Here is a 25,992-nt window from a genome sequence, read left to right as displayed (position 1 = left end):
AATGACACCTATTTGCATTCCTTTGTCTCCTAATAGCAGAGAACTGTTAGATTGGGTAATTTGAAACTCATTATACTATCACATTTAGCCTCTGCATCATGCTTAGATGCCCATGGTATAAGTGAACTACTTGGCCAAGCAGCTATTTTTAGTAAATCAAAAAGATGAAAGATAAGTAGGAAAAAAAACTTAAATAGCATTTCTTCTCTTAAAATTATTTTGCCCTGTGCTGAAACCATATAAGCTGAAGAAAGGTGAAATTTCTGCAGTTTTCTAGCCCTTGGACAACTGTATATAACCATGATGTATTAAGAAAATCAAAATCCTTCCGGGGTAACTGGGTGGCTCAGTTGGTTAAGCATCTGCCCTTGGCTCAGGTCATGGTCCTGGGGTCCTGGGATCAAGCCCCACATCATGCTCTCTGCTGGGTGAGGAGGCTGCTTCTCCTTCTCCCTGCCACCACCCTCATGCTCTGTCTTGCTATCTCTCTCTCTCTCAGATAAATAAAATCTTAAAAAAAAAAATCCTTCCAATTGCTTTGTATATTATAATAATGATATTAACAGCAGATATAAAGATACAACCAGCATCTAAAACCAATCTTCAAAATATCAGGCAGATAAAAAAGAAATTTAGCATGAGAGTTCAAAATCTCCACTGAGTTCAAGAAGTGTTTATATTGATTTTAGGCTTTCTACTGAGTTCAAATGATATGTGTATACACACACACATACACATATACATACACTAATTGATCTCATTTGGTGCAACTGATTGTAGAAGTGATGAGATCCTATCAGATGTGTATTTTATCTTTGAATGTAATAAATGACTTAACTGCAGCTGGTTGGCTGTTGAATATGAGAAAATTTAGTGAAGAAGGATTTAGAGGGTCATATATTTTCTTTCACCAAAAATTGCTTTTGTACTGCCTGTCCTGCTTATCATTGTCATTATATTTAAACATCACATTAACTTGAACTTATTTAATGATGAAAAAAATGATAATTTCACTTTCAGTGTTTTGCCTTTGATCAAATCAAGAGCATAATTTTCATATGCAAAGAGGGTATAATTTTAAGTCATACAGCTCGTTTTCCTCTTGGGGACATGCACAATTCATTTCCCTTCAGGGACATGAATCAGGGATTCCCAAATAAGATGCTGTAGGGATCTTTTGAAGTCTTGTCAAGCACTGGTGTGCACAGTTACCCCATGGCAACAAACGACTTAAATAAATCCCACTGAAAGCTTCCTTCCCTTATACTGCTTCCCCTCAGTAAATATATGTTTAATTTTTCCATGGCATTGAAGGTTCATAGTTTGAAAAAATATATATATTATTTCCATTCAACCTAAACTTTTGGCTCAACACACCCAGTCACCTCTCCTAATTCCAAACCTCTCTTTGAAATGATAGAAGCAATACGAAAGGAAACCTCTGGAGTCAAATGAAATTCTCCCGGCAGTGTCTGTTAATCAGGTAATAGCTCTTAGCTCTGGACACCATGTAAAAGAGAACCAACTCCCTGAAGACCTTGGAGAGAACAAACAGGAAGAAACTGGAGGGAGTTGCCACTTGGATGAAGGGAATGCCTTTTTAGTTAAAAACCTTTGAGTCAGAGCTGTGAGGTGACGAAAGCTTACCTATATCCCTTGGTCTTACGGGTTTAAAGAACCTAAAGAAAGAGTCTAGAGCTATCAAAATAGTGCATCTGAAAAATGAGGTGTAAAATCCTAGAAAGAAAAAGAGCTACAGAGGAGCCCCAAACTTGATGTAATGGATGTATGTGAACTCTACACTATCAACACTTACCCCTGAATTATGCATTCCTAGAGCATAATCCTGTCAGCCCAACTAAGGTAGAGGAACCACCTGACGATGTCAGCTGTTGCCTACTGCAGCAAAGAGTTTGGAGTTCTCCTTTGGTCAAGTTAATTAGCTAAAAAGAAAGTGATACTCTAAGTTTAACAGACCCAGTCTCTTCAATATAACACTGAAATATCCAGGAATGAATTCAAAATATTAAATGTAAGAGAAACAGGAAAAAAACAGATCCACACTTAAGAGAAAAAATGATCAATGTGGAATGACCCCAAGAGGATTTAAATCCTGGATTTAGCACACAAGGATTTTTAAAGCAGCTTAAATGGCTATGCTTAAGAGTGTAAAGGGAAAAAATGTAATGTTCCGTAATGAAAAACCAAGAGTAAGTTGAGCAGACATTGAAACTATTTAAAAGAACCATATACAAATTCTAAAACTGACAAAGATAATAAATAAAAAATTTACTGTATGAATTAAGCAGCATATTGAAGATGACATAAAAGTCAGTGAACTTGGGGGAGCCTGGATTGCTCAGTCGGTTACACATCTGCTTTCAGCTCAGGTCATGATCTGATCCCAGGGTCCTGGGATTGAGACCTGCATCAGGGTCCCTGCTCAGCAGGGAGTCTGCTTCTCCCTCTGCATCTTTCCCCTTGTATTCTCTCTCTTGTGCTCTCTGTGTCATAAAAAATAAATAAATAAATAAATAATTTTTTAAAAAAAAATCATGAACTTGAAGACAGTCTGATGTAAATTATCCAATATAAAGAATACAGAAAGAAAACAATTCTTTAAAAAATGAATATAATTAGGGCGCCTGGGTGGCTCAGTGGGTTAAGCCTCTGCCTTCAGCTCAGGTCATGATCTCAGCATCCTGGGATTGAGTCCCGCATCAGGCTCTCTGCTTAGCAGGGAGCCTGCTTCCCCCTCTCTCTCTGCCTGCCTCTCTGCCTACTTGTGATCTCTCTCTCTCTGTGTCAAATAAATAAATAAAATTTAAAAAAATGAATATAACTAAAACTCCATATGGAAAAAAGGAAGATGAAACAGAAAAATATTAGAAGAAACAGTGGTTTCTGTCCATCAAATTCCTCAAATGTGATGAAAGACCAATTTATATATTCCAAGGTTCAGCAAACCCTAGGAAGTATCAAGAAAAATAAAAACACATGTAAGGGGACTTCTGCTTCCAGGAAAATGGAGATGTGTTTTTCCCTATTCCCCCCATTAAATACAGCTAGAAAGCCTGTATATGACATAAAATATAGGAAGAATCTATAGGTAGAAAGAATAAGCAGACAAGTCTTGGGGTCTTGGGACCCAAGAGATGACCCAATAGTGAGTTCTATGGTTTTATTCTTACCTCGTACATCTCAGACGGGGAGCCCAAGAAGCTTAGCAACCCAGAAACACATAAGGCATAGACAAAGTACAGTAACACCACCACCGTAAGCCTGTACTCTCTCTAGCCCAAGGACCAGGAAAGGGTCAGCCTATCAAGACAGAAAACTTTTAGACAGTAACTAGAGACGTCCAGTCAAACACCACAGAAAAATTGCAGTCCTGCCTGACCAAGAAGAAAGTGGAGGTCCTAGACTTCCAGTCTCACCAGATGCCCAACCCACCAATGCAGTGGCATCAGAGAAAAGGGAACCAGCACCTTCACTCCGGCGAGGCAGTAATAACACCCATTCTTTATAGTGTGCTGGCAGCCATGTGGGGAGCCCAGAGGTCCACATTAATCCAGCAGTAGCAGGTCCCTCCTGCTCCTTGCTGGAGCTGTGTCAGCAGAGAATTAGTAAAAATTGAGAATTCTTCTACTGCACAATGCTAGTGAAGCACCCTACCTCATTCGGTGTCTGTGGAGGTCCGGTATACAGCTGGAAATTCTGCACCTGCCCAGCAGGAATAAAGAGCCCCATATACCCTGTGTCATGGGTGTTGAGTGCAGAACCTGGACTTCTACCCACTTCTGGCAGTAATGAGGCTATGCTGCAACCTTCCCTGCTAGAGCAGGGTTTAAAAACAGGAGACTTGAATAAGAGTCTCATAATACAATACACAAAATTTCCAGGTTCCAACAGAAAATTATTTATCATACCAACAACCAGGAAGATCAAACTGAATTAAAAAAATCAATACATACCAAAACAAATATGAGAGATACTAGGATTACCTGACAAAGAATTTTTGAAGCAGCTATCATAAAATGCTGCAATGACCAATTACAAATATGCTTGAAACAAATGAGAAACTATAAGGTCTCTGTAAAGAAATAGAGGAGATAAGGAAAGACCGAACAGAAGTTTTATAAGTTATGTTGGTCTGCTTGGGCTACCATGACAAAGCAGCATAGTCTGGGTGGTTAAATTAGCAAGATTTATTTTCTCACAGATCTGGAGATTGGGAAGTCCAAGACCAAGGTGCCCGCAAATTTGTTTCTGGTGAGAGTTCTCTTCCTGGCTTGCAAATGGCTGCCTTTCTGCCATATGTTGACGTGGCTTTTCCTCATTGCATGTGTTTGCAGAAAAAAGATTTCTCTCTCTTCCTCTTCTTCTAAGGGCACCGATCCTATTGGATTAGGGTTCCATCCTTATGACTTCGCTTAATCTTAATCTCTGTCTGTGTTACGTGTTTGTCATTTAATTGTGCTCTGTCTCCAAACACAGTAACATTGTGGATTAGGGTTTCAACATAGTAATGTGTGGGGGAGACACAATTCAGAACATAGCACTTTGACACTGCCCCCCTCAAATTCATGTCCTTCTCGCATGCAGAATATTTCCATTCCACCTCAATAGCATCAAAATCTTAACTAATAACAGCATCAGCTCCAATATCTAAGACTTTGGGCTTTAGATATTGGGTAAGATTCAATTCATCCTGAGGCAAAATTCTTCAGCTGTAAACTTGTCAAACCAAAAAAATTATGTGCTTCTAAAACACAATGGCAGGGCAGGCAGAAGATAGACATTCCCATTACAAACAAGAAATCAGAAGGAAAAGGGTGATGGGTCCCATGCAAATCCCAAACCTAGCAAGGAATATTCCTAAAGCCTGAGAATCTTCCTCTGTGGTTCAATGGTCTGCCATCCAGGCCCAGTAGGGTGGCAGCTTCACCCCACTGCTCTTGAGGTGCTGCTGTCAAGGTTCTTTGCAAGGACTCTGTCCACACAATTCTGATGGTTGGCAGTTCTGCCCTTTGAAACTGAGGCCTGTGATGGTACCAGCAGCCCTTATGATCTCTGAATTGCCTTTGGAGTCACTCTTTCTGGTTTCTGCTGAGGCAGCCAATCAACATCATGGGCGTCAATTTTATGAAGCCATTGTCTACTCACGCCATTGGTGTTTTCTCCATAACAAGCTTCCTTGTTTTTCAGAATAGGGCAGGCTAAAGATTTTCTAAATCTTTAAATTCTCATTCTTTTTGGCTTAATAATTCCTTAATTCCTTAATAATTCCTTCTCAAATCCATCCCTTGCTTTTCATATTTTATGATGAGCAATGATGAGGAACTCAACACTTTGCTTAGAAATCTTGACTAAATACCCAATTTTATTGCTCACAAGTTCTACCTTCCATGAAACACTAGAACAAAATTCAGCCAACTGCTCTGGACACAATTTAGTCAATTTATAACAAGGATGGCCTTTCTTCCAGTTTCCTGTAACTTGTCGCTCATTTCTACTGAGACTTCACCAGAAGAGCCATGTCTACCAGCATTCTGTCCATGATTATTTACGGATTCCCTATGAAGATGAAGACTTTCTCTCCAGCTCTCCTTTCCCCTTCTCATCTTTCACCAGAATCACCAAGTCCCTTTAAGCAATGTTGGCTTTTTCTATCTTGCATCACAATACTCTCCAGCCTCTCTACCCATTATCCAGTTCTAATGACACTTACACATTTTATTTTACTTTTTTTAGGAAACATCCACATTTTTAAGTATTTGTAACAGCAGCACCCACTTCTCAGAACCAATATATGTATTAGTCTCCAGAGAAATAGAACCAATAGAACATAGGTGATATTCTTTTTTTAAAAAAAGCTTATTGTGGGACGCCTGAGTGGCTCAGTTGGTTAAGCAGCTGCCTTCGGCTCAGGTCATGATCCCAGCGTCCTGGGATCAAGTCCCACATCCGGCTCCTTGCTCAGCGGGGAGCCTGCTTCTCCCTCTGCCTCTGTCTGCCAGTGCTCACTCTCTCTCTCTCTCTCTGACAAATAAATAAATAAAATCTTTAAAAAAAGCTTATTGTGAGGAATTGGTTCATGTGAAAATGGATCCTGAGAAGTCCTGTAGTCAGCAAGCTGAAGACGCAGGAAAGCTGATGGTGTAGTACCAGTCTCAGAACGGGCTGGCCAGGGCTGATGTTTCACTTTGAATCCAAAGAAGGAAAAGACCAATGGTCCTGATCAAGGTGGTCAGATAAGAGAAGTTTCCCTTTGTAATAGGAAGGTCAACCTGTTTGTTCTGTTCAGGACTTCAACTAATTGAATGTGTCCCACCCACATTGGGAAAGGCAATCTGCTTCACTCAATCTATTAATTTATCCAAAATCATCCTAACAGACATCACCCAGAGTAATGCTCGACCAAATTCCTGGGCATGTCATGACCCAGTCAAGTTAACAGACAAATTAAATTTGACAGAACTGAAAAATACAAAAAACATAATACAAAGCTCAATACATGAATTCATAAGCAGGATGGAGGGGAAAAGGGAAAGAATTAGTAAACTCAAAGATAAAATAACAGAAAGTAAAGAACAGAAATATGAAAAATGGAGAGAACCCAAGAAAATGAAAAGAGCTTCAAAACTTATGGGGGTATAACAACAACAACAACAAAAGATCTAATATTCATGACATTGGATTTAGGAAAAGAGAAGAGAAAGAGGCTGGGGCAGAAAAAGTATTCAAAAATAATTGCTCAAACTTTTAAATTTGGCAAAAATCTAGATTCAAGATGCTTAGCAAGGCCCAAGCAGGATAAACTCAAAGAAATCTACACCAATACACACCATAGTTGAACCTCTGAAAACTAAAGGCAAAGAAAAAAATCTTGAAAGCAACCAAAGAAAAACAGTATCTTACCTATAAGGGAAAAATGATTTGAATGGTACCAGTAAGCAAGAAAGCAAGAATAAAGCAACACATTTTTCAAGTGTCAAAGAACCATCAGAATAGAATATATCTGATGAAAGTATCCATCAGGTATGAAGGGGAAAATCAAAAATTTTCAGATGAAGGAAAACAAAGAGAATTTATTGCTTGAGTTATAGTACTCAGGACAGAGTAGTATTGGCAAAACAGGCAAAAACACCAATGGAACAGATTAGAAAGCTAAAAAATAGAACCACACAAACCAAGTCAACTGATCTTTGACAATCAATGGAGCAAAGCCAATTTAGTCTATCCTAAAAAATGGCTAATGGAAGTTTGCTAAGGAGTTATAAAATAAGTTTTATTTTAAAATATTTTATCATGTTATTATTTTTATTTTATTATTAAATTTTTATTAGTATTTTATTATAAAATAACTTAGTTTTAAAGAAATCTTGAAACACTTAAAAAAAGAACACAGTAAGTAAAAATATGAGTAAATATAATAGAATTTTCCTTCTTGTCTTGAGTTTGTAAAACTAAGTTTGATAGTTCAAATAAAAACTACAGCACTCTGATATGGTTCTAGATGTACAAAAAGAACATCTTTAGGCAACTGTATTATAATTCTGGGAAGATAAGCACATAAAAGGGAGGTAAGGTTTTTATTTTTCATTTGATCTAGTTAAATGATAAGTTATGTATACAGTTGACCCTTAAACAACATGGGTATGAACATGCAGGTCCACTAATACATGGTTTTTTTTTATAAGTATAGTACAATACTGTAATATATTTTCTCTTCTTTATGATTTTCTTAATAACATTTTCTTTCCCCTGGCTTACTTTATTATAAGAATACAGTATATGTGTATTATGTAAAATACATGTACATACATATACATATTATATGTATAATACATATATGTGTATATATAATATATAATATATAATAATATATGTATTATGAATACAGTATATATGTATATAAGAATACAGTATGTATGTATACCTATAGCATACAGTATATATAGCATACAGTATATCTGTATACGTATAGCATACAAAATATGTGTAAATTGACTAGGTTATTGGTAAAGCTTCCAGTCAACAGTAGACTATTAGTAAATAAGTTTTGGGGAGTCAAAAGTTATACATGAATTTTCAACTGTGTAGGAAGTTGGTACCTCCGTCATACTGTCCAAGAGTCAACTGTATGTAAACAACTATAGCAACAACTAAAAAGCTATACAAAAAATACACATAGACAGTTTCCAATTTAAGATAGTTTGACTTAACGACTTTTCATCACGTTGCTACAAAAACAATATACCCTTTGTATCAATCACACTTCAAATTTTGAATTGTGATCTTTTCCCAGGCTAGCAATATGTGGTTCTGGGCTGTGGCACTGAGCCACAGCTCCCAATCGACCTCATGATCACAAAGGTAAACAACTGACACATTTACAACCATACTATGCCCATGCAACCATTCTGTTTCCCATTTTTGTGTAATATTCAATAAATTGCATGAGATATTCAACACTTTATAATAAAAGAGGCTTTATGTTAGATGATATAGTCCAACTGTCAGCTAACGTAAGTATTCTGAGCACATTTAAGGTAAGCTAGGTTAAGGTATAATCTTCTATAGATTAGGTATAATAAATGCGTTTTCAACCTACAATATTTTCAACTTACAACTTATAATGAGTTTATCAAGATGTAATCCCTTTATGAGTTGAGGAAAAACTGTATAGAAAAAATACTGTAAGTAAATAAAATTTAATAATAATACAATAATTAATCATAATAATTATCCAGTTAACCAACAGGGAGACAGAAAAAAGATTATAGGGAAATGAAAAAAATAGAGAACAAAAGATAAACAAATGGCAGACCCAAGCACTAACATATCAATAGATACTTTATATGTAAATGATGAAAATACACCAATTAAAAGACATAGATTGACAAAGTTAATTTAAAAATCTAACCTAGCTATATGCCATCTACAAGAGACTTATTTTCACATAATGATATATAAGTGTTGAGAGTTAATTAAGAAAAAAAATAAATATCATTCAAACATTATTCAAAAAGAAAGCAAGAATGGCTCTGTAGATATCAGGCTGACTTCAAAACAAAGAAAAATACCAGAGACAGAGAAGAATATTATGCAAATCCACCAAGAAGCCCTAGCAATCCCAAATGTATATTTACCAAATATCTGCTGAAAAATATGTAAAGCAAAAACTGATTGAACTGAAAGTGGAAATACACAAATGCACAATTATATTTGGAGATTTTAATACCTCTTCCTCAAGAACTGGTGTAAAACAACCAGGCAAGAAATTGGAAGTCCTAATTAATGCAATAAGACACGACAAGCAAATAAAAGATACAAAGATTAACAAGAAAAAAAACTGTTTTTCTTCTTTTTCTAATCTGTACACTTTTATTTCCCTTACGTGTCTTACTACAAAGGCTAGAATTTCCTTATGTTGAGTAAAAATGGTGAAAGCAGACATCAATATCTTATTCTCAGTCTTAGGAAACTATTCAGTCTTTTTTTTTTTTTACATTAAGTATAATATTATAATTATAGTTTTTCATTGTGGTTGTTTGTTTATCAAATTCATTTGTTTGTTTATCAAATTTGTTTGTTTATCAAATTCGGGAATGTCTCTTCTACTATTAGTTTTCTGAGAATGTTTTCCCTGCATCAATTGATATCACTATGTTAGTTTTCTTTTTTCCTTTTTTTAAAAGATTTTATTTTTTTTACAGAGAGAGTGTGTGAGCAGGGTGGGGTAGAGGGGGAGGAGAGAGAGAATCCCAAGCAGGCTCCATACCCAGTGCAGAGCCTGAGACGAGGCTTGATCTCACAATCCTGACAGCATGATGTGAGCTGAAACCAAAGGTCGGATACTTAATCGACTGACCCACCCAGTCACCCCTATTATGTTGGTTTTCTTGTTTAGAATGTTAAAATAGTGAAAAAAAATAGTGGATTATAACTCAGTCTTGCATCTCTAGAATAAACTACTTGGTTTTGGTCATAGTGTATTATTCATTTTATTGAATCCAATGTACTAGTACTTTGTTAAGGACTATTTTTTAGGTCTCTATACATGAGGGATACTGATCCAAAGTTTTGTCATTTTTGCAATATCTTTGGTTTTGGGCCAAGGTAATCTGGTTTATAAAAAGAAAAGTACAAAACTTTAATGAAAGAAATCAAAGAACTAAACAAATGGAGTTATTTCATGTTCATGAACAGGAGGCTTAAATTATGTCAAGATGTCAGTTCTTCCCTACTTGATCTATAGATTGAATGCAATAACAATAAAAATCCCAGCAAGTTATCTTGTGGATATTAGCAAACTGACTCTAAAGTTTATGTGGAGGGGCAAAAGAATAGCCAGCATAATATTGGAGAAGAGCAAAGCCAGAGAACTGACACTACCCAACTTCAAGACTGAGTATAAAATGTTATAGTATTCACAGAATAATTTTTACTGCCCTAAAAAAATCCTCTGTGGTCCCTCTTCCCCTCCCTTACTCTTGGCAATCACTGATCTTTTTTACTGTCCCCATAGTTTTACTTTTTCCAGAATGTTATGTAGTTGGAATTACACAGTATGTAGCCCTTTCAGATAGGTTTCTTTCCCTTAGCAATATAGCTTTAAGTTTTCTTCATGTCTTGGGGCGCCTGGGTGGCTCAGTCAGTTAAGTGTCTGCCTTTGGCTCAGGTCATGATCCTGGGGTCCTGGGATCAAGCCCTGAGTTGGGCTCCCTGCCCAGTGGAGAGCCTGCTTCTTTCTCTCCCTCTGCCCCTCCCCCAGTCGTGCTCCCCGCCCTTTCACTCTCACTCTATCTCAAATAAATAAATAAAAATATTCTTTAAAAAATGTTATAGTATTCAAAAAAAAAAGTTATAGTACTCAGGACAGGGTAGTATTGGCAAAAGAGTAGGCAAACACACCAATGGAATGGATTAGAAAGCTCAAAAATAGGCCCACACAAACCAAGTCAACTCATCTTTGACAAAGGAACAAAGGCAATACAATAGATTAAAGATAGTCTTTTCAACAAATGGTGCTGAAACAACTACACACCCACATGCAAATTGAAAAAAAAGAAAAAAAGAGGATCTAGAAAGAGACCTTGTATCTTCACAAAAAATTAACTCAAAATAGATCACAGATCTATGTGTAAAATGTAAAACTATAAAACTCCTAGATGATGACACAGAAGAAAATATAGATAACCTTATTTTTATATACCTCAGAGACATGATCCATTAAAGAAGTAATTCATAAGCTAGACTTCATTAAAATTGTAAACGCCTGCTATATGAAAGACATTGTCAAGAAAATGAGAAGGTAAGTTAAGACTTGGAGAAAATATTTGCAAGACACATATCTTATAAAGAACGGGTACAGAAAATATACAAAGAACTCTTGAAATTAAACAATAAGAACATGAACAAGCAGATTAAAAATGGACAAATGCCCTGAACACACACCTCACCAAAATACCATGAACAGTGAGCAAATAAACATATGAAAAGCTATTCAGTAATTTAACTGTGGAAGAAGTCAAGATGTCCTTCAACTGGATGAATGCATAAGGAAGATGTGGTTCATACATACAACGGAATATTGCTCATCCATCAGAAAGGATGAATACCTACCATTTGCATCAACATGGATGGGACTGCAGGGGATTATGCTAAGTGAAATAAGTCAGTTGTAGAAAGACAATTATCATGTGTTTCCACTCATATGTGGAATATAAGGAATAGTGCAGAGGACCACAGGATAAGGGAGGGAAATTTGAATGGGAAGAACTCAAGAGAGGGAGACAAACCATGAGAGACTCTGGACTCTAGGAAAAAAATTGAGGTGGGTGGGGGGATTGGGTAGCCGGTGATGGGTACTAAGGAGGGCACGTGATCTTGGTATTATGTGCAACTAATGAATTGTTGAACGCTATATCAAAAACTAATGATGTACTATATGTTGGCTAATTGAACTTAATTAAAAAAAAGAGAAGCTATTCAGTATCATATGTCACAAGGATATGACAAGATGTCCTTCAGCAAGTGAATGGATAAATTATGGTATAACCGAATAATGGACTAGTAATCAGGACTAAAAGGAAATAAGTTTTTCCACCATGAAAGGCATGGAGAAACCATAAATACATATTACGAAGTAAAAGTGGTAATTTGACAAGGTTGCATACTATACGATTCCAATTATATGACATTCTGGAAGAGGAAAAACTATGGATACAAAAGATCAGTAGTTTTTAGGTCCTGATGGAAGGGAGGGTGAATCCGCGGAGCACAAAAGGTTCTAAGGGCAGTGAAACCACTTAGTAGGATAATATAATGGTGTATACATGTCACTATACACTTACCAAAACCTATCTAATATACAACACAAGAGTGAACCCTAACATAAATTATGGACCTTAATTAATGATAATGTAACAATACTGGTTCATCAGTTATAAAAATTGTAGTACATTAATACAAGCCTGAAGCTCAGCCTCAAAGAGCACATTCTTCTGATTTCAAAAATGAAAACTTCACATAACTTAAGCACAAATGGATAGCATAAAGAAAGAAGGGGACAGTTTGGTTCTAACCCTGCCTTCCAACATTTCAGAAGTAAGGATGAGGCTGCGGACAAGGACAGAGGTGTAAGTCATCTGCAACATTCCAGGCTTCTCAAGCAGACTGCCACACATTGTGCTTATTCACACACGGAACCTAAATTCTGAATGAATGTGGAAATAACCCCGAAAGTATATCCATGGTTCTTACTTGTGAAAATAACTTACAGCTGCCAAATTTCAGAGGGCAAGCATGGGCATCCATCGGGAAATCCTCAAGTTGCATTGGGCACTCTGCGGAGATGGTCAGGCTGAAAAGTAAGAGATGAAGATCTTTAAATAACTCGCCAATTCTGGCTATTTACTGAGCAGCCACCACGTTCTAGAAAGCCATGTTAAGTATGTCACTCATTATTTTAATTACCATATTTCATGAAATTGTCTAAACTGTTTCACCAAATTGTACAGGTTTGCACTGAAGATGCATTTAGAAACAAGGCTTAAGTCAAATCTAATCAGTTCCGCGGGTTGGTGTGTGTGTCTGTACATACATTACCACTTGTAAAGCAATTTTCAGATGCCTTTAAAAATGATTTATTCTTTGTTTCCCATCCCTTATTCAGAATAATCTAAAAAAACTTCCTTTGACAAGGCTGAAAATATATGTATTTTCTAAAATAGTTTATAACCTCAAAAAATATAATTATGTAATAAATGCTCAGTCCACATTTTGACCAGAAGCTGGCTATAATTATTGTGTACTGGACTGATGACATGACACTAAAGAGTAGGTGAAATTGTTATGAGAGCAACTTTTTGGAACAACTAATTGTTTTTAATCCAAGCCTGGTCTTCCAGATAATACCACCATCTATGACCACTGTCACCAATGACTCAAACAGTAATGGACATAATATCCACCAGATCTATGCCAGACACTGTGTTATTGTTAAATGCTTAGCTGCATTAACACAACTAATCAAAATAGCTTTAGGAGATTTGCTGCTGTTGATATCCCAGTTTCTAAGGCAGAAAAGTGTGGAACAGATATTACAGGATCAGGACAAGGATGTAGAACTATTAAGTTGTGGAGTTATGATCTGAACCCAGGCCCCTGATTGCTGTGTCTCTGTAATGGCACATCCACCACATACTAAGTGGTAACAGGTTCTGCACACTTCCAATGTTGCCACACTGTCCTGCCTTTACTCCTCTACAGACTTTACTGATTAGGTAGTGAATCTAAATTTCATTAATGAGTTAATCTGTTTAAGTTTCTTATTCTACTATTTAAAATGAAATTCTACAGAATGAAATCATAATAGAAAACATTCACCTTTAAACAGATGCTATAATTACATTTTTATACAAATGTTGATTTGACATGGTATTAGCACTACTGATCCTTCCTTCTTATATTGAATCTGGATCTTGCCTATGTGCCCAGGGTGAGAATAAAAATGTAAAAACACTCATTTTTGCCTTTACTACTTCCACTTGTTAAAACAGATTAACTTTTGGCTATTAAATTGCGTACAGAACTCACACTTTATAACTGCAGACAGAGTAGTTAATGTATGTATTCCCTGAATGAATGACACAAAAATATGAGCCAGTGCAAGAAATGTCTGTGTCCATCAAAGAGAAGAAATAATCTGCCGCCTCTGGTTTGAGGCACCATTCCCCCAAGGATGGAGTAATGCTTAAAAGGTGGGAGTGCACATGGACTAGAACACAGCACCACATACCACATTCAGGCAGGGAGATGGCATTTAAAATGATACACTGTATATGTTCAAAGAAGGATATGGAAAAGTACAGGAGAATTGTAAAGGAGAAAACCATAAATAGCTACCATTTCACTTATAATTTTACCTGGTAAATTTTGTCCAGAGTTTTCTGACATGTACGTATATTTTCTTTTTGTTCTTGGCATACAAAATTCAGTCTTTCATATCCCTAACATTAGGAACAGAGTATTTCCCATGTGAAAATTTCTATATAATCATGACTTTGAAAGATGAATTATTTAATTCTAGGATGCAAATGTGTGGGTATATATATAATCTGTATATATTATATACAGATACATATATAACATAACATAATAGTGGATATATATTTAAACAATTATTGTTAGACTTTTAGATTGTTTTACTTCATAAATAATCTGCAACGGACTTCTTCAAACATAAATTATGTAAAAGGACTATTATTAGAGACCATGAAGTGGATAAGGTATTAACTTATCAGAATTAAGAAAATTATGACTTAAAAATCACAGCCTGGGGGTGTCTGGGTGGCTCAGTCAGTTAAGCATCTGTCTTGGGTTCAGGTCATGATTCCAGGGTTCTGGGATCGAGTCCCGCATCAGGCTCCCTGCAGAGTAGGGAGCTTGTTTCTCTCTCTCCCTCTGCCTGCCACTCTCCCTGCTTGTGCACCCCCCTTCTGTGTCAAATAAATAAATAAAATCTTTAAGAAAAAAAAATCACAGCCTGTGAAGAGAGCATTCGGCCAACACAAAAGAAAATAATGTTAACTTTATCTGTTTGTTAGCAAGTTTAAGAAATTTTTAAAGTAAAGCAAATAGTGGGACAGAGAACTTAAAATAGTCAAAAATGTTTTAGACAATAAAAATCACAATGAGTTCAGAAAACGTAAAATTTTTCCTCAGAAGCAAATTTTTTAGTAGGAAGATAGGAAGTATGTATAAAGCTGTAATGCTAGGTAAAAGCAATAAATGTGAGAAGCAGCACACAAGACAGCAGGGCTGCAGGCGCTTAAAGGAGAACAGGTTTGATTTGGAGATTCTGTGCTGGTCTACAGCCTCTGTTCAGTTTACAGATGCAGGTGTAAAGACGGCCCTGGGCTCAGGCAGTGGGACCAGTGTGAGGTAGGGTGTAAGCAGGGATGCTTCAGGTGATCCTGACTGTCTTAGCCCAGCCACAGGTACTGCACACTTGAGCGAGCAGACCCAGCAGTCTTCGAGTTGCCCTCCCCAAACGCTGACAACTTTATGGGACCCACTCCCATCATCAGTGTGATGTGGAGATGGTCTCTCCATGGAGAAAGCTTCCCTCTAGACACAGCCATGTCTGCCGGGTCATATAACTGAGCTCCTGTCCCCCAGGAAACTCTCTACTGCCCACTGGGTCTGGAGGTTGACTTGAAGCCAGATGTGTTGGCTGAGTCCTTGACAGTGTCGTGAATCATCGTTAATTCCTCTTCCTCTGTGTTCATGGTGGTACATTGCTTCCATTCCCATGACCGCTGGAGGCAATGCCACCTGGCATTCCTAGTGTTTGCCCCTACTTGTCAGAGAAGATCCCCTCATGGAGACTTGACCTCCCACCTTGAGCACACTGCCAATTCCTGGCGTTTCCCCCCTTTTCTTCATGCTCTCCTTCTTTCTTGGCCAGCACCATGTATTTACAAGAGCGATGAGAAGTGTTCCTTTCTGTCATGGTGGTCTCATCTCTTACTTATTCAATTCATCCCATGTCCTGCTTTATGCTGGCTGTTCGGCCCTGAGAGCTGGTTACCTCCTGAAGGATACTGCACCGACATATAAAGATGATAAGGATTATACACTAAGAAGTCTGCTTTCAGAATATAGCTGCAGGAGCAGAGAGTTTAGTGACGGTGGGAAGAGACTAGCGGACAGGATTTAGCTGGACCTGAGGAAAAGAATATGTTTAAAGAAAAAATAATTCCAGTAAAAACATAATAAAGATAGTAATTCTACAATTACCCTTTCAAAAAGTGCTATCATTAAAGCCTCATGGATTGTTCCCCCATTTTAACATACCACCTTAGAAGTAGAATTCCAAACACTGGAAAAATACACATCTATGATAGCATCTTTCTTCTAAAGGGTGAATGTATTATTCAGCTAAACCCCCAATAGCAAATGTTTCAGCCTCAGTAGGGGAACAACATTCAAATTTTTTATCTCTTTGAACATTTCAAAAATGGCCTATGCTTTTGTAATACTCAAAAAATATCTCTAGATAAGAGGAAGCCTTCCATTGATGGTTTTCCTGAAATGTAGAATGCCTTGATATACAACCAACCTCCTTCACACAGAATTGAGATCAAAGCACTCTAAGGGATAATAGATTGGCATAGCTCAAAGGAGCCAGCCAGGCCACCTACCAGAAACTTTCACTTTTCAGATGAAGGAAATAAAACCTAAAAGGTTAAGAAATGTGCCTTATGGAAAAACTTTGCTGAATTACTGGTAGATCCAAGAATCCAGCATTTTTCCCCCCAGAGGTCAAATTTCTATTATGCTTCCCATTTCTGTTAAGACATTCAAGCATTTACTTGTTGAAACACATGTCCCCATTTTCAACAGTTTTTTCTTTAGGGTTAGGAAAGGGCATCTTGTGAGATAAACTACTTGCTTCAACTTGGATTTATATCACACTAATCAAGGGGTTAGGGTCCTAAAGTCCCTAGGGAGCTCTCTCTGCTTGACCAGGGGCAGCTCACAGTGGATCACTTTAAGATGGTTAAAACAGCCAGATTCTAGGGTAGCTAGAATTTGCCATCAGCCAACTGTGTAAACTTTGTAAAACTGTCTAACTTCTCTGATCCTCTTTGAAGAAGAAAGAAAGTAACTGCCACTTTTATTTTCTGAAATAAAAAATAGTTGGTAAGGGTGAAAAGGGGGTTAGTCTCCAGATGTCTACCCAATAATCTCTTTAGACTTGAGCCTTCTTCACTCACATGGAAATACTACATCAGGGCTGCAGAAGGTATGGTGGTGACAGGTAGAAAGATGGTCCTACAAAGATGCCCATGTCCTTACTCTCAACACTCCCAAACCTATAGATACTTTAAGTGGCAAAGGAGCTTTACCAATGTGATTAAATTAAGCCCCTTGGGACACAGAAGCTTATCCTGGTTTATCCACAGGGGCCCATAAGAACCCCACAAGGGTTCTTATGAAAGAGAGGCAGGAGTATCCAGGTAAGAAAAGGAGATGTGATGACAGAAGCAGAGATCAGAGCAATGTGGCCATGAACTCGGGAATACGGGTAGCTTCTCAAAGTTGGAAGAGGCAGGGAACAGATTCTCCTCTAGAGAATCCAGAAAGAATTCTGGGTATTATATGCAACTGATAAAATAATGAATTGGATACTTAGATGAGAGTTCCAAGCAAAGTGTTATGGTTGTGGCCTGTTTTCTTCCTTCTGCTTGTAATAAAACGTGAGAAGAAAAAGATAGGATGAGGGAAGAACTGCCAACTGAAGGGACCAGGACTTGATTTGGGAAATTCTCAGTCTATCCAGGTTGCAAAAGATGTTATAATTAGAGGAGATAAACTGTCAGGGAAGAATGCTCTTAAAATAAAGGTAAGGGTGTGGTTGGACAAACTAATGCCTCAAAAGTATCAATAGGTCAGAGTGTTCAGTTACACAGTAGACTCTATGAGATTAGGTATGTGACTCATGGTACCACTCAACTATGCACATAAAAGCCAGGAATAAAGATTAGATTATCCATGAAAGATTTAAGTAGGAGCCTTTTGTCTAGTGGTGTGAACTCTAGAGACATGCATAGAAGACCTACAAAACTTTTGAGAATTTTATATCAGCAGAAACACTGCCAATTTGGACTGGAAAGGGCGGGGAGGGAAGAGTGCTTCATTTTTTTCCCAGACATTTTCTCCCCTTTCAAATGAGAATATCTGTAACTGTTATCATATGCCTGTCCAACCATTTGATTTGGGAAGCAGAAACGTGTTTCTTGAGTTCCACAAATTTACAATGAGAAGGAACTGTGCCTCGGGGTAGATCATACCCCAATCAACTTGCATAGCTTATTTAGATAACTCCAATAATGATATTTGGAACTTTTGAGCTGCTGAGATTTAGTTGAGAATATGGTCTTTAATTCAATGCTGTAATGAGTTGTGGCATTTGGAGATACTGGGAAGGGGTTAATATATTTTGCATGTGGGAAAGACATGAGTTTTGGGGAGGACCAGAAGACAGATTGTGGTAGGCAAAATAATAACCTCCAAAGATGGCCATGTCCTAATCCTTCCTACCTATCACAGCAAAAAGGAATTTTTCAGATTAGGATGGTATTAAGGCTCTTGAGATGGGAAGATTAACCTGGGTTATCTGGGTTTGATCCCAATGTAATCATAAGGCTACTTATAAGAAGAAAGCCAAGGAGCGTCAGAGTCAGGGAAAGAGATGTGATGATGGAAGGAGTGATGCCGGACCATGAGCCAAGGAACGCACGTATCCTGTAGAAGCTGGAAAAGGCAAGGAAATAGTCTTCTCTAGAGAATTTGAAAGAGATGCAATCTTGCCAAACGTTTTCTAGTCTCCTGAGCAGTGAACAATAAATGTATGTTGTCTTAAGTCACTAAGTTCATGGTAATTTGTTACAGCAGCAATGGAAAACTAATACAGTAGTTTCCCTTAAAAAATAGTATTACAAGTCAAATGGCCAGTTTTTAGTGTGCTGAATAGGAGCCCCATGTATATTTTGAAATCATTTTCCAAAGTTAAGAAAGAAATTTGGTAATATTAGCCAATTTATAAATAGCTCACAAAGTGTTAGCTACTGTGAAAATTCAGACCTTGCTAATGAAATAAGATCTTGTGCAAAGTGCCCTGCCTTGGTCAGTTTGTGAGCTGTACATCATGCCTCAGCTAGAGTCACTCAGTGGAAACATAACCTCTCTGTAAAGATGCTACAGTGATTCTCAGGCAATATATGAAATTTATTTGGGGACTCAGAATTAAGTATTAACACAGCATCTAATGATTGGTGTTATGAAAGAAATAAGGCTTCAGTTGGTAATGATACGTTTCTAGCCCTGGGAGTCCTTGCAAAGAACAGATGAATGCTTAATGTAGAAAACTTTCTATTTACCACAGCTGCTCCCATCTGAAAGGCTGCAGGGTTTTGAGATAGAGTGAAGCTGGTGCTGTTCACCTGGCATTCCTGCAGGTAGCATCCTTTCTGTATTGTAGCCTCATTGTGCTGCCTCTGGCTTATTCCCACCTGCATGGGGTTGTGAAGGGCTCCTTCAACCCTCCGGGAGGAGTGCTGCTGGAAAGTTCTCCTTGCTCTATAGCTAAGTCACATCCACACTGTTGATGGACCTGGAGAGACACTGCATGCGAGGAGGATCTCTTCTATTATGAAGGGGTGGCTGAAAGCAAGCCCAGCTCTGAGGAGTATAGGCCTCCTCTTCTTATATTTGACTCACCTCTAGATTGACAAATGCAGAGAAGTTTATTCATGTATTCAATTACAGAGAATTGGCATTATTATTAATAAAATATGTAAATATATTATATTTAAGTATAAGTTACATAAATTTACTAGTGTTAGGAATACATATAGCCCTGTTTCTCCTCCAGAAATTTCCCTTTGATACCTTCCTGATGCTAAAATCCTGCCCCACTGGAGCTTTCTCCCTTGTATGCCTGCATTCAGGAAAAAAAAATAACTGCAAACTTTTTCGTGAAATAAAACAACGCAACATTCATTTGCTTACATTTGTTTGTTATGAACAATCACTAACATGATATACCATGCATACTATTGGTTAGTTAGGAATTACCAGTTCTTGGGAACCTAATTACAAGTTATAATAATGTTTTGAGGAAAAATGTATTTTAAAACTTAGTCAAATATGTAAAAACTGAACTTTTTGAATCTAAACATTGTCAAGTTGGGAATGGTGTATGCTGGAACCCAAAGGTCATTGCCAGGCTCATCCATTCCCTTGCCTTTTTATTAACTGTAATGTGTATACTGGTTCCTTTTGTGATAATTGTAGATCTACTGCAATTGTGTTTGGTCCGGATCAGAACTGCAAGCTTAGCTGCTTTCAGGTCCTGGCCATTGTGCTTGTCCTGGTTAGCCAACCTTCTAAGGGATGTTCACCATAGCACTAACCCTGGCCCTACCCAAATCACAGGCAGGGGTTCTGCCTGAGATCACGAAGAGATGAGATACCGAGTTCATCAGGGGTTAGTGAGGTATGGGAATGGGGAGTAGCCAATGAAGAGCTAAAAGAATAGAGTGTGCAGTGACCTGCTTAAAATGTAGTAGAATTTGAATTTAGTGAAAGAAAACGTTGTAAAAAGCAGAAATTAGGAAACTATCTGAAAATTGAAATAAGAATATACTAAAATGATGAATGTTCTGATTTATACAATTGTAGAGTTTCACACCTTAAAAAATGTGTTTTAACATAATGAATATCTTCTTTTTAGCCATAGAGACACATTCGACAACTTACTTCAAGCTTGAGTTACAGGCTTCATCAGTTAGTCGAGGGCTAACTTATTCATTTTGTACTCTTAAGGTAAGAAGAATGTACATGAGACCAACCGTTGGAATTATGCTGTGCTAAAAATTCTCTCTGAACTTAGCATTCCTCTTCAGCTATTGGAAAGAAAATGTCAGCAATTCTCACTTACGTTGAGCAAACTAGCATATTTGTGATAATTTTTCAAATTTAGCGTATTTTTATCAAAAGGGAACATAAACTTTATTGATCTATTTTGATTTGCGTGGCTATATCTGTTATTAATACTCCTGTTTCTCAGGAGGGCACTGTAGTGATTAACCTGGTAGTGGAAATACAGAATTTTCTTTAAATTTTTATATGGATTCACATGCCCAGCAATAATTCTTATTAGATCAAATATGGAAAATAAAGAAGCCTGAACAATTAAAAAAAAAAAACCCACTGCAAAAAAAGGAATAGCACAAATATGCAAAGAAGTTCCTTTCTCAAAATGAAATTCAAGTATGTCTTTAATCATAAACCAGAAGGCAACCAATACTGTAACATAGGAGAAAAAAGAGAAAAGAGGTAGTAGAATTAAAGAGACCCCACTTGAACTCTCATCTCAGGCTCTGTGTACTTGCTGTGTCACTCAACATTCCTGGACCCAAACTATCCTCTAAAGGGGATTATAAAGCTTACTTTATAGTGCTGTTTTAAGTCCTGAATATAAATATATAATGCAAAGCTTGACACATAATAGATGCCTTAAAAATACTAGGAAAGAAGTAAAGGTGACATCAGCAAAAGTGGTGAATTAGGGAACATCCACAAAAGCAATGAATAAGCTGACAAAAACTGTTAGCATTATCTCTTTTTTTTTCTTTTCTTTAGAAAACTGGAATCTAATAAAGAATTTACAGTAGCCAGGAGAATGCTTAGTGAAGAAAAAGAATACCTGAATTTCAGTGAGCAAGCTCTGTGGCATTTGAACTTACACTGCTATCAGCCCCCATTCTCTAGCTCTGCAGTGACCTTGAACATGGCAGCCCACATCCTGCTGCAGTTTGCTGAAGGAGCTGAAGGTGGGTCCCTGAAGAACTGACTCGGGGTATGCTTTCATTTCAACTGACTCAGAGTTTTCCAAGGCTAAGGGGTCCTCTAAAGGACCATTTGTTCAAAACATTTACACACAAATATACTCACTACAGCCATGGGGCAATGTATACAGTTGGGGCAAGCAACAGACAGACTGAAAAGTCTAGGATGGAGAGGCTAGGGAAAGGGATGCTTGGGGAAATAAGGGTTGAAAACTCCACGTATTCCAGATAATCTAGAAAAATATGCGCATGCCCAGGGCTGGATGCATGCTCAGAAAAGACCTAAGAAGACTGAGTTCTCATTTCCAGCTGAGCTAAGGGCCCTTCAAATGCAGGGCATGAAAGCTATGGAAGTTGTAAACTGCCTGGCTAAGCACTGAAGGAGCACCCCAACACATATAGAACTTCTGCGAAGACTAAGAGTTTTCATTTTTTGGGAACTCTTCCAGATTTTAATAACATACATAAATATAAATACCAGTATTATATTTTGGTTTATAACCCCTCTCTTATTCTATATTATTTAAAAGACAAATGCATAAGATGAGAATTATTAATTTACATTAGTGGCTACACTATGTAAAAAGATGTAATTTTTTACAATTAACAATAAGGGAACAGAGCTATGCAAGCAAGGTTTTTGGATACCACTAAAACTAAGTTGGTATTAATTTAAATTTGATTTTCATGAATTTAGGTGTTAATTTAAATACCCAGAGTAACCACTAAGAAAGTAACTAAAATATATACAGTAAGAGAAATGAGATGGAATTGAAATGGTACACTAGGAAAAAAAATCAACTGAACACAAAAGAAGATACTAATAGAAAAATTAAGAAACAAAAAAGAAATAAAACAAATAGAAAGCAAATAGGAAAAAAAAGGCCAAGTCTTTTCTTGTCAGTAATTACATTAAATATAAATGGAATAAAAACTTCAATTAATAGGCAGAGACTGGTAGAATCAATAAAGAAATATGAACTATACTGTCTACAGCAGATTCACGTTAGTTCCAAAAACACAAGAAGTTGAAAGTGAAAAAATAGAAGACAACATTCTATTCAAACCAAAGAAAACATAAGACAAAATTTGTTAGAAGAGACTAAGAAGGACACTATATAATGATAAAAGTCTCAATATATCATAACATAGAGAAATTATATACATACATGAACCCACTTCAATACCTCACTTTCAATAATGGTTAGAAAAACTGGACATAATATTAGGCAGAAAATAGAGGACTTAAAGAGAAGACACTATAAACAAACCAGACCAAGCAGCCATATACAGAACACTTCATCCAACAACAGGGGAATATACATTTTTTAAGGGCACATGAAATGTTATCTAGGATAGACCATGTGTTCAGCCACAAAACAAGTTTCAATTAAATTTAAAAATACTGAAGTCATACAGAGTATCTCCTCTGACCACAGTGGAATAAAGTTAAAAATCAGTAACAGAAGGAAAAGTGAAAACTTCATAAACACATTACTAAGTAACAAATAAATCTAAATCACAAGAGAAATCAGAAAATAACATTGAAATGAAAGGAAATGAAAAACACAGCATACCAAAACTTATGGGATGCAACAAAAACAGTCCCTAGGTTGAAATTCAGAGCTATAAAATGTCTACATTAAAAAAGAGGAAACAATCTCATTTCATATATTAAGAAACTAGAAAAAGAAAAGCAAATTAAACCTAAAACTAATTGAAGGAAAGAAATATTAAAGGCAAGATAAATTATATAAAGAACAGAAAAACAATAGTCCACTGAGCATACAAAGAGGTCTTAGGGCATAGGGCATGCTAAGTAGTGAGTTGGTGCTGTTTTCAATTCCTGAATCCCTTCTTCCAGATTTCTGAATGTTAAAGATGATGAATGGGACATTTCAGCTGGTTTTAAAATGTTACTTAACATGTTTTAAGACCCAGAATCTTTCAAATAATGACACCACATCCTTCTTTTGGGGAGCTAATAGAAAGGATGGTGTTGCAGCAGGTGGGGGCACAGACACTTGATGTACTAAGTGAGGCTAAGAAGACTGATCTAAGGGCAGCCACATCAGAGTGGCAACCTGCATCCTCCAAAACGCAAGGACTTTCACTGAGTTTTCTGTTGTCCTTTATTCACTGAGCAGAGGGGATTTCCTTTTCCATACTCAGACTTGACACTGACTTTCCATCTAGAACTGCCACTCAGGGTCATTGCTCTCAATCTCTTCTTTACACTTCACATTTCAAAATGCTCTATTTTCTACTTTGGTGACCTCCTTGTTTTACTGAAGGATAGTTGACTACAACTGAAGAATAGTTGTAGTTGACATACAGTATTTTATTAGTTTCAAGTGTGTAACATAATTAAACAATTCTATACATTATGAAATGTATGAATGTGGTGGTTACCGTTTGTTAGCATAAAAAGTTATATTATTGATTTTATTCCCTATGCTGTACTTTTCATCTCCTTGATTCATGTATTCTACGACTGCAAGTTTGTGCTTCTTAATCCTCTTTATCTATTTTACCCATCCCCATCCACCTCCCTGGCAACCACCAGTTTGTTCTCTGTATTTAGAGTTTGTTTCTGTTTTGTCTTATTGTTGTTGTTTTTTTTTTTTTAGTGCATAAAGAATATTGTTGTATGTGTGTATGGAATATTAATTACTCAGTCATAAACTAAAAATGAAATCTTGCCATTTGTGCCAACATAGATAGACCCAGAGGGCACTGTGCTAAGTGAAATAAGACAAATTAGAAAAAGGCAAATACCATATAATTTCACTTATATGTGGAATGCACAGTAACTCTTTTGTGACAGTCTATCACTCCCACAAAACCAGACAAATATGCTAGACTATCTGGAGTTTCTGAGTTTCTGTGAATCAGGTAAGGTTTCAGGTTTCTCTCACTACTCTTCAAATTACTGAGTTCAAGGCTACTCAGTAAAGGGCATCAACATAGAAATGGTGCATTATTTTTAGCAGTGTAATTTTTAAAAAGCAGTAAAAAGCCCCTCTGTGGGTTAGTCATGTCCCCAGTACATGGTGAATGTCCTACAAGCGGCGATGACTGGTCTCACCATGCTAGTTGGGTAGAAGGTGGCCCCTGGAAGGGCCAGTGCAGTACGGTAGAGAAATAATAAAAAAGCAGGCAGTGATATTCAAAACCGGCTGGTTAACAAAGAACTAGGGAAGCAGTCACTATTTGAGAACACTAGAATCAGTTTCAAACGTTGGTGGAATGTGCATGAGGAGGTGTCCTGTAGGCCATTAATCAAGGCTTGACTGTGTCTAAAAGCATATAGGTAGACAGAGAGTAGTTGGACCCACAGAAGCAGATGAATTTTCAAAGAAACCCAAGAGTGATGGCAGAAGACAAAACACTACAAGAATCCTATTTTCTCTAGGTCCACGTGGCCAAGCCTTAGTTCAATCATGTACAAAATAGGGCAAAATAGATGTCCAACCTCCATTCGAGAGAGCACAAAACACACCTTGAGTGGCCATGAATAACACGGTTTAGCATCCTTCCTAGTGAGTGAGGAAAGGAATGTTGTTGGAGAGTGGAGATTACAGGAAAACAAAGGCTCATGCCATGAAGGACAACAAATGCTTTAGTGCCTCAGTGTTCTGGAGGCCAAGAGATAGAGGGAAACTGAGGGAATCTGGATGTGACTGGGAGAAGATCCTTGGCTACCTTGGACCACTTATTGTAAATAGAAGACAAAGAAAGTGCAACAGTCCAAAGCTGTGAGAAAACACATACTGTCACGCATAGGATGGGGGTATGGACAGAAGACCTCCTGTGTGAGGCTGGAGCCCAGGGAGGTGCTGTGCTAGGAGCCTTGCCTGCGCCATCTCACTGGTGATCCCCCAGCTCAAGAAGATGCTGCAGTGACTGTTCTAATCTGCCTGATGGGAACTGAGACTGAGAGATGATAGCGTCTGGTGAAGTACAGAGCCAGATCCCTGCCCGCGGGTCTGATGAACAAGGTTTATGCTCGAGACGCACGGCTAGTTTCTCTTTAAGTAGTCCAAGTATTCAGACAGAATTG

The 25,992-nt window shown here is 37.4% G+C and overlaps 1 protein-coding gene across 1 annotated transcript in view; it reads right to left on the bottom strand.

Annotated features, from left to right (window-relative positions):
• The window catches only part of GABRA5 (gamma-aminobutyric acid type A receptor subunit alpha5), an 83,309-nt gene that overhangs the window by 23,205 nt on the left and 34,112 nt on the right, over positions 1-25,992 (bottom strand). The window contains exon 5 of the mRNA XM_080808836.1: positions 12,789-12,871. Coding sequence (XP_080664962.1) covers positions 12,789-12,871 — 83 coding nt within the window. The remainder of the gene's footprint in view (positions 1-12,788; positions 12,872-25,992) is intronic.

This window comes from Martes martes (assembly GCF_963455335.1).
Source record: "Martes martes genome assembly, chromosome: 7".
NCBI classification, from domain to species: Eukaryota; Metazoa; Chordata; class Mammalia; order Carnivora; family Mustelidae; genus Martes; species Martes martes.
This window is presented reverse-complemented; position numbering and strand designations above follow the sequence as displayed.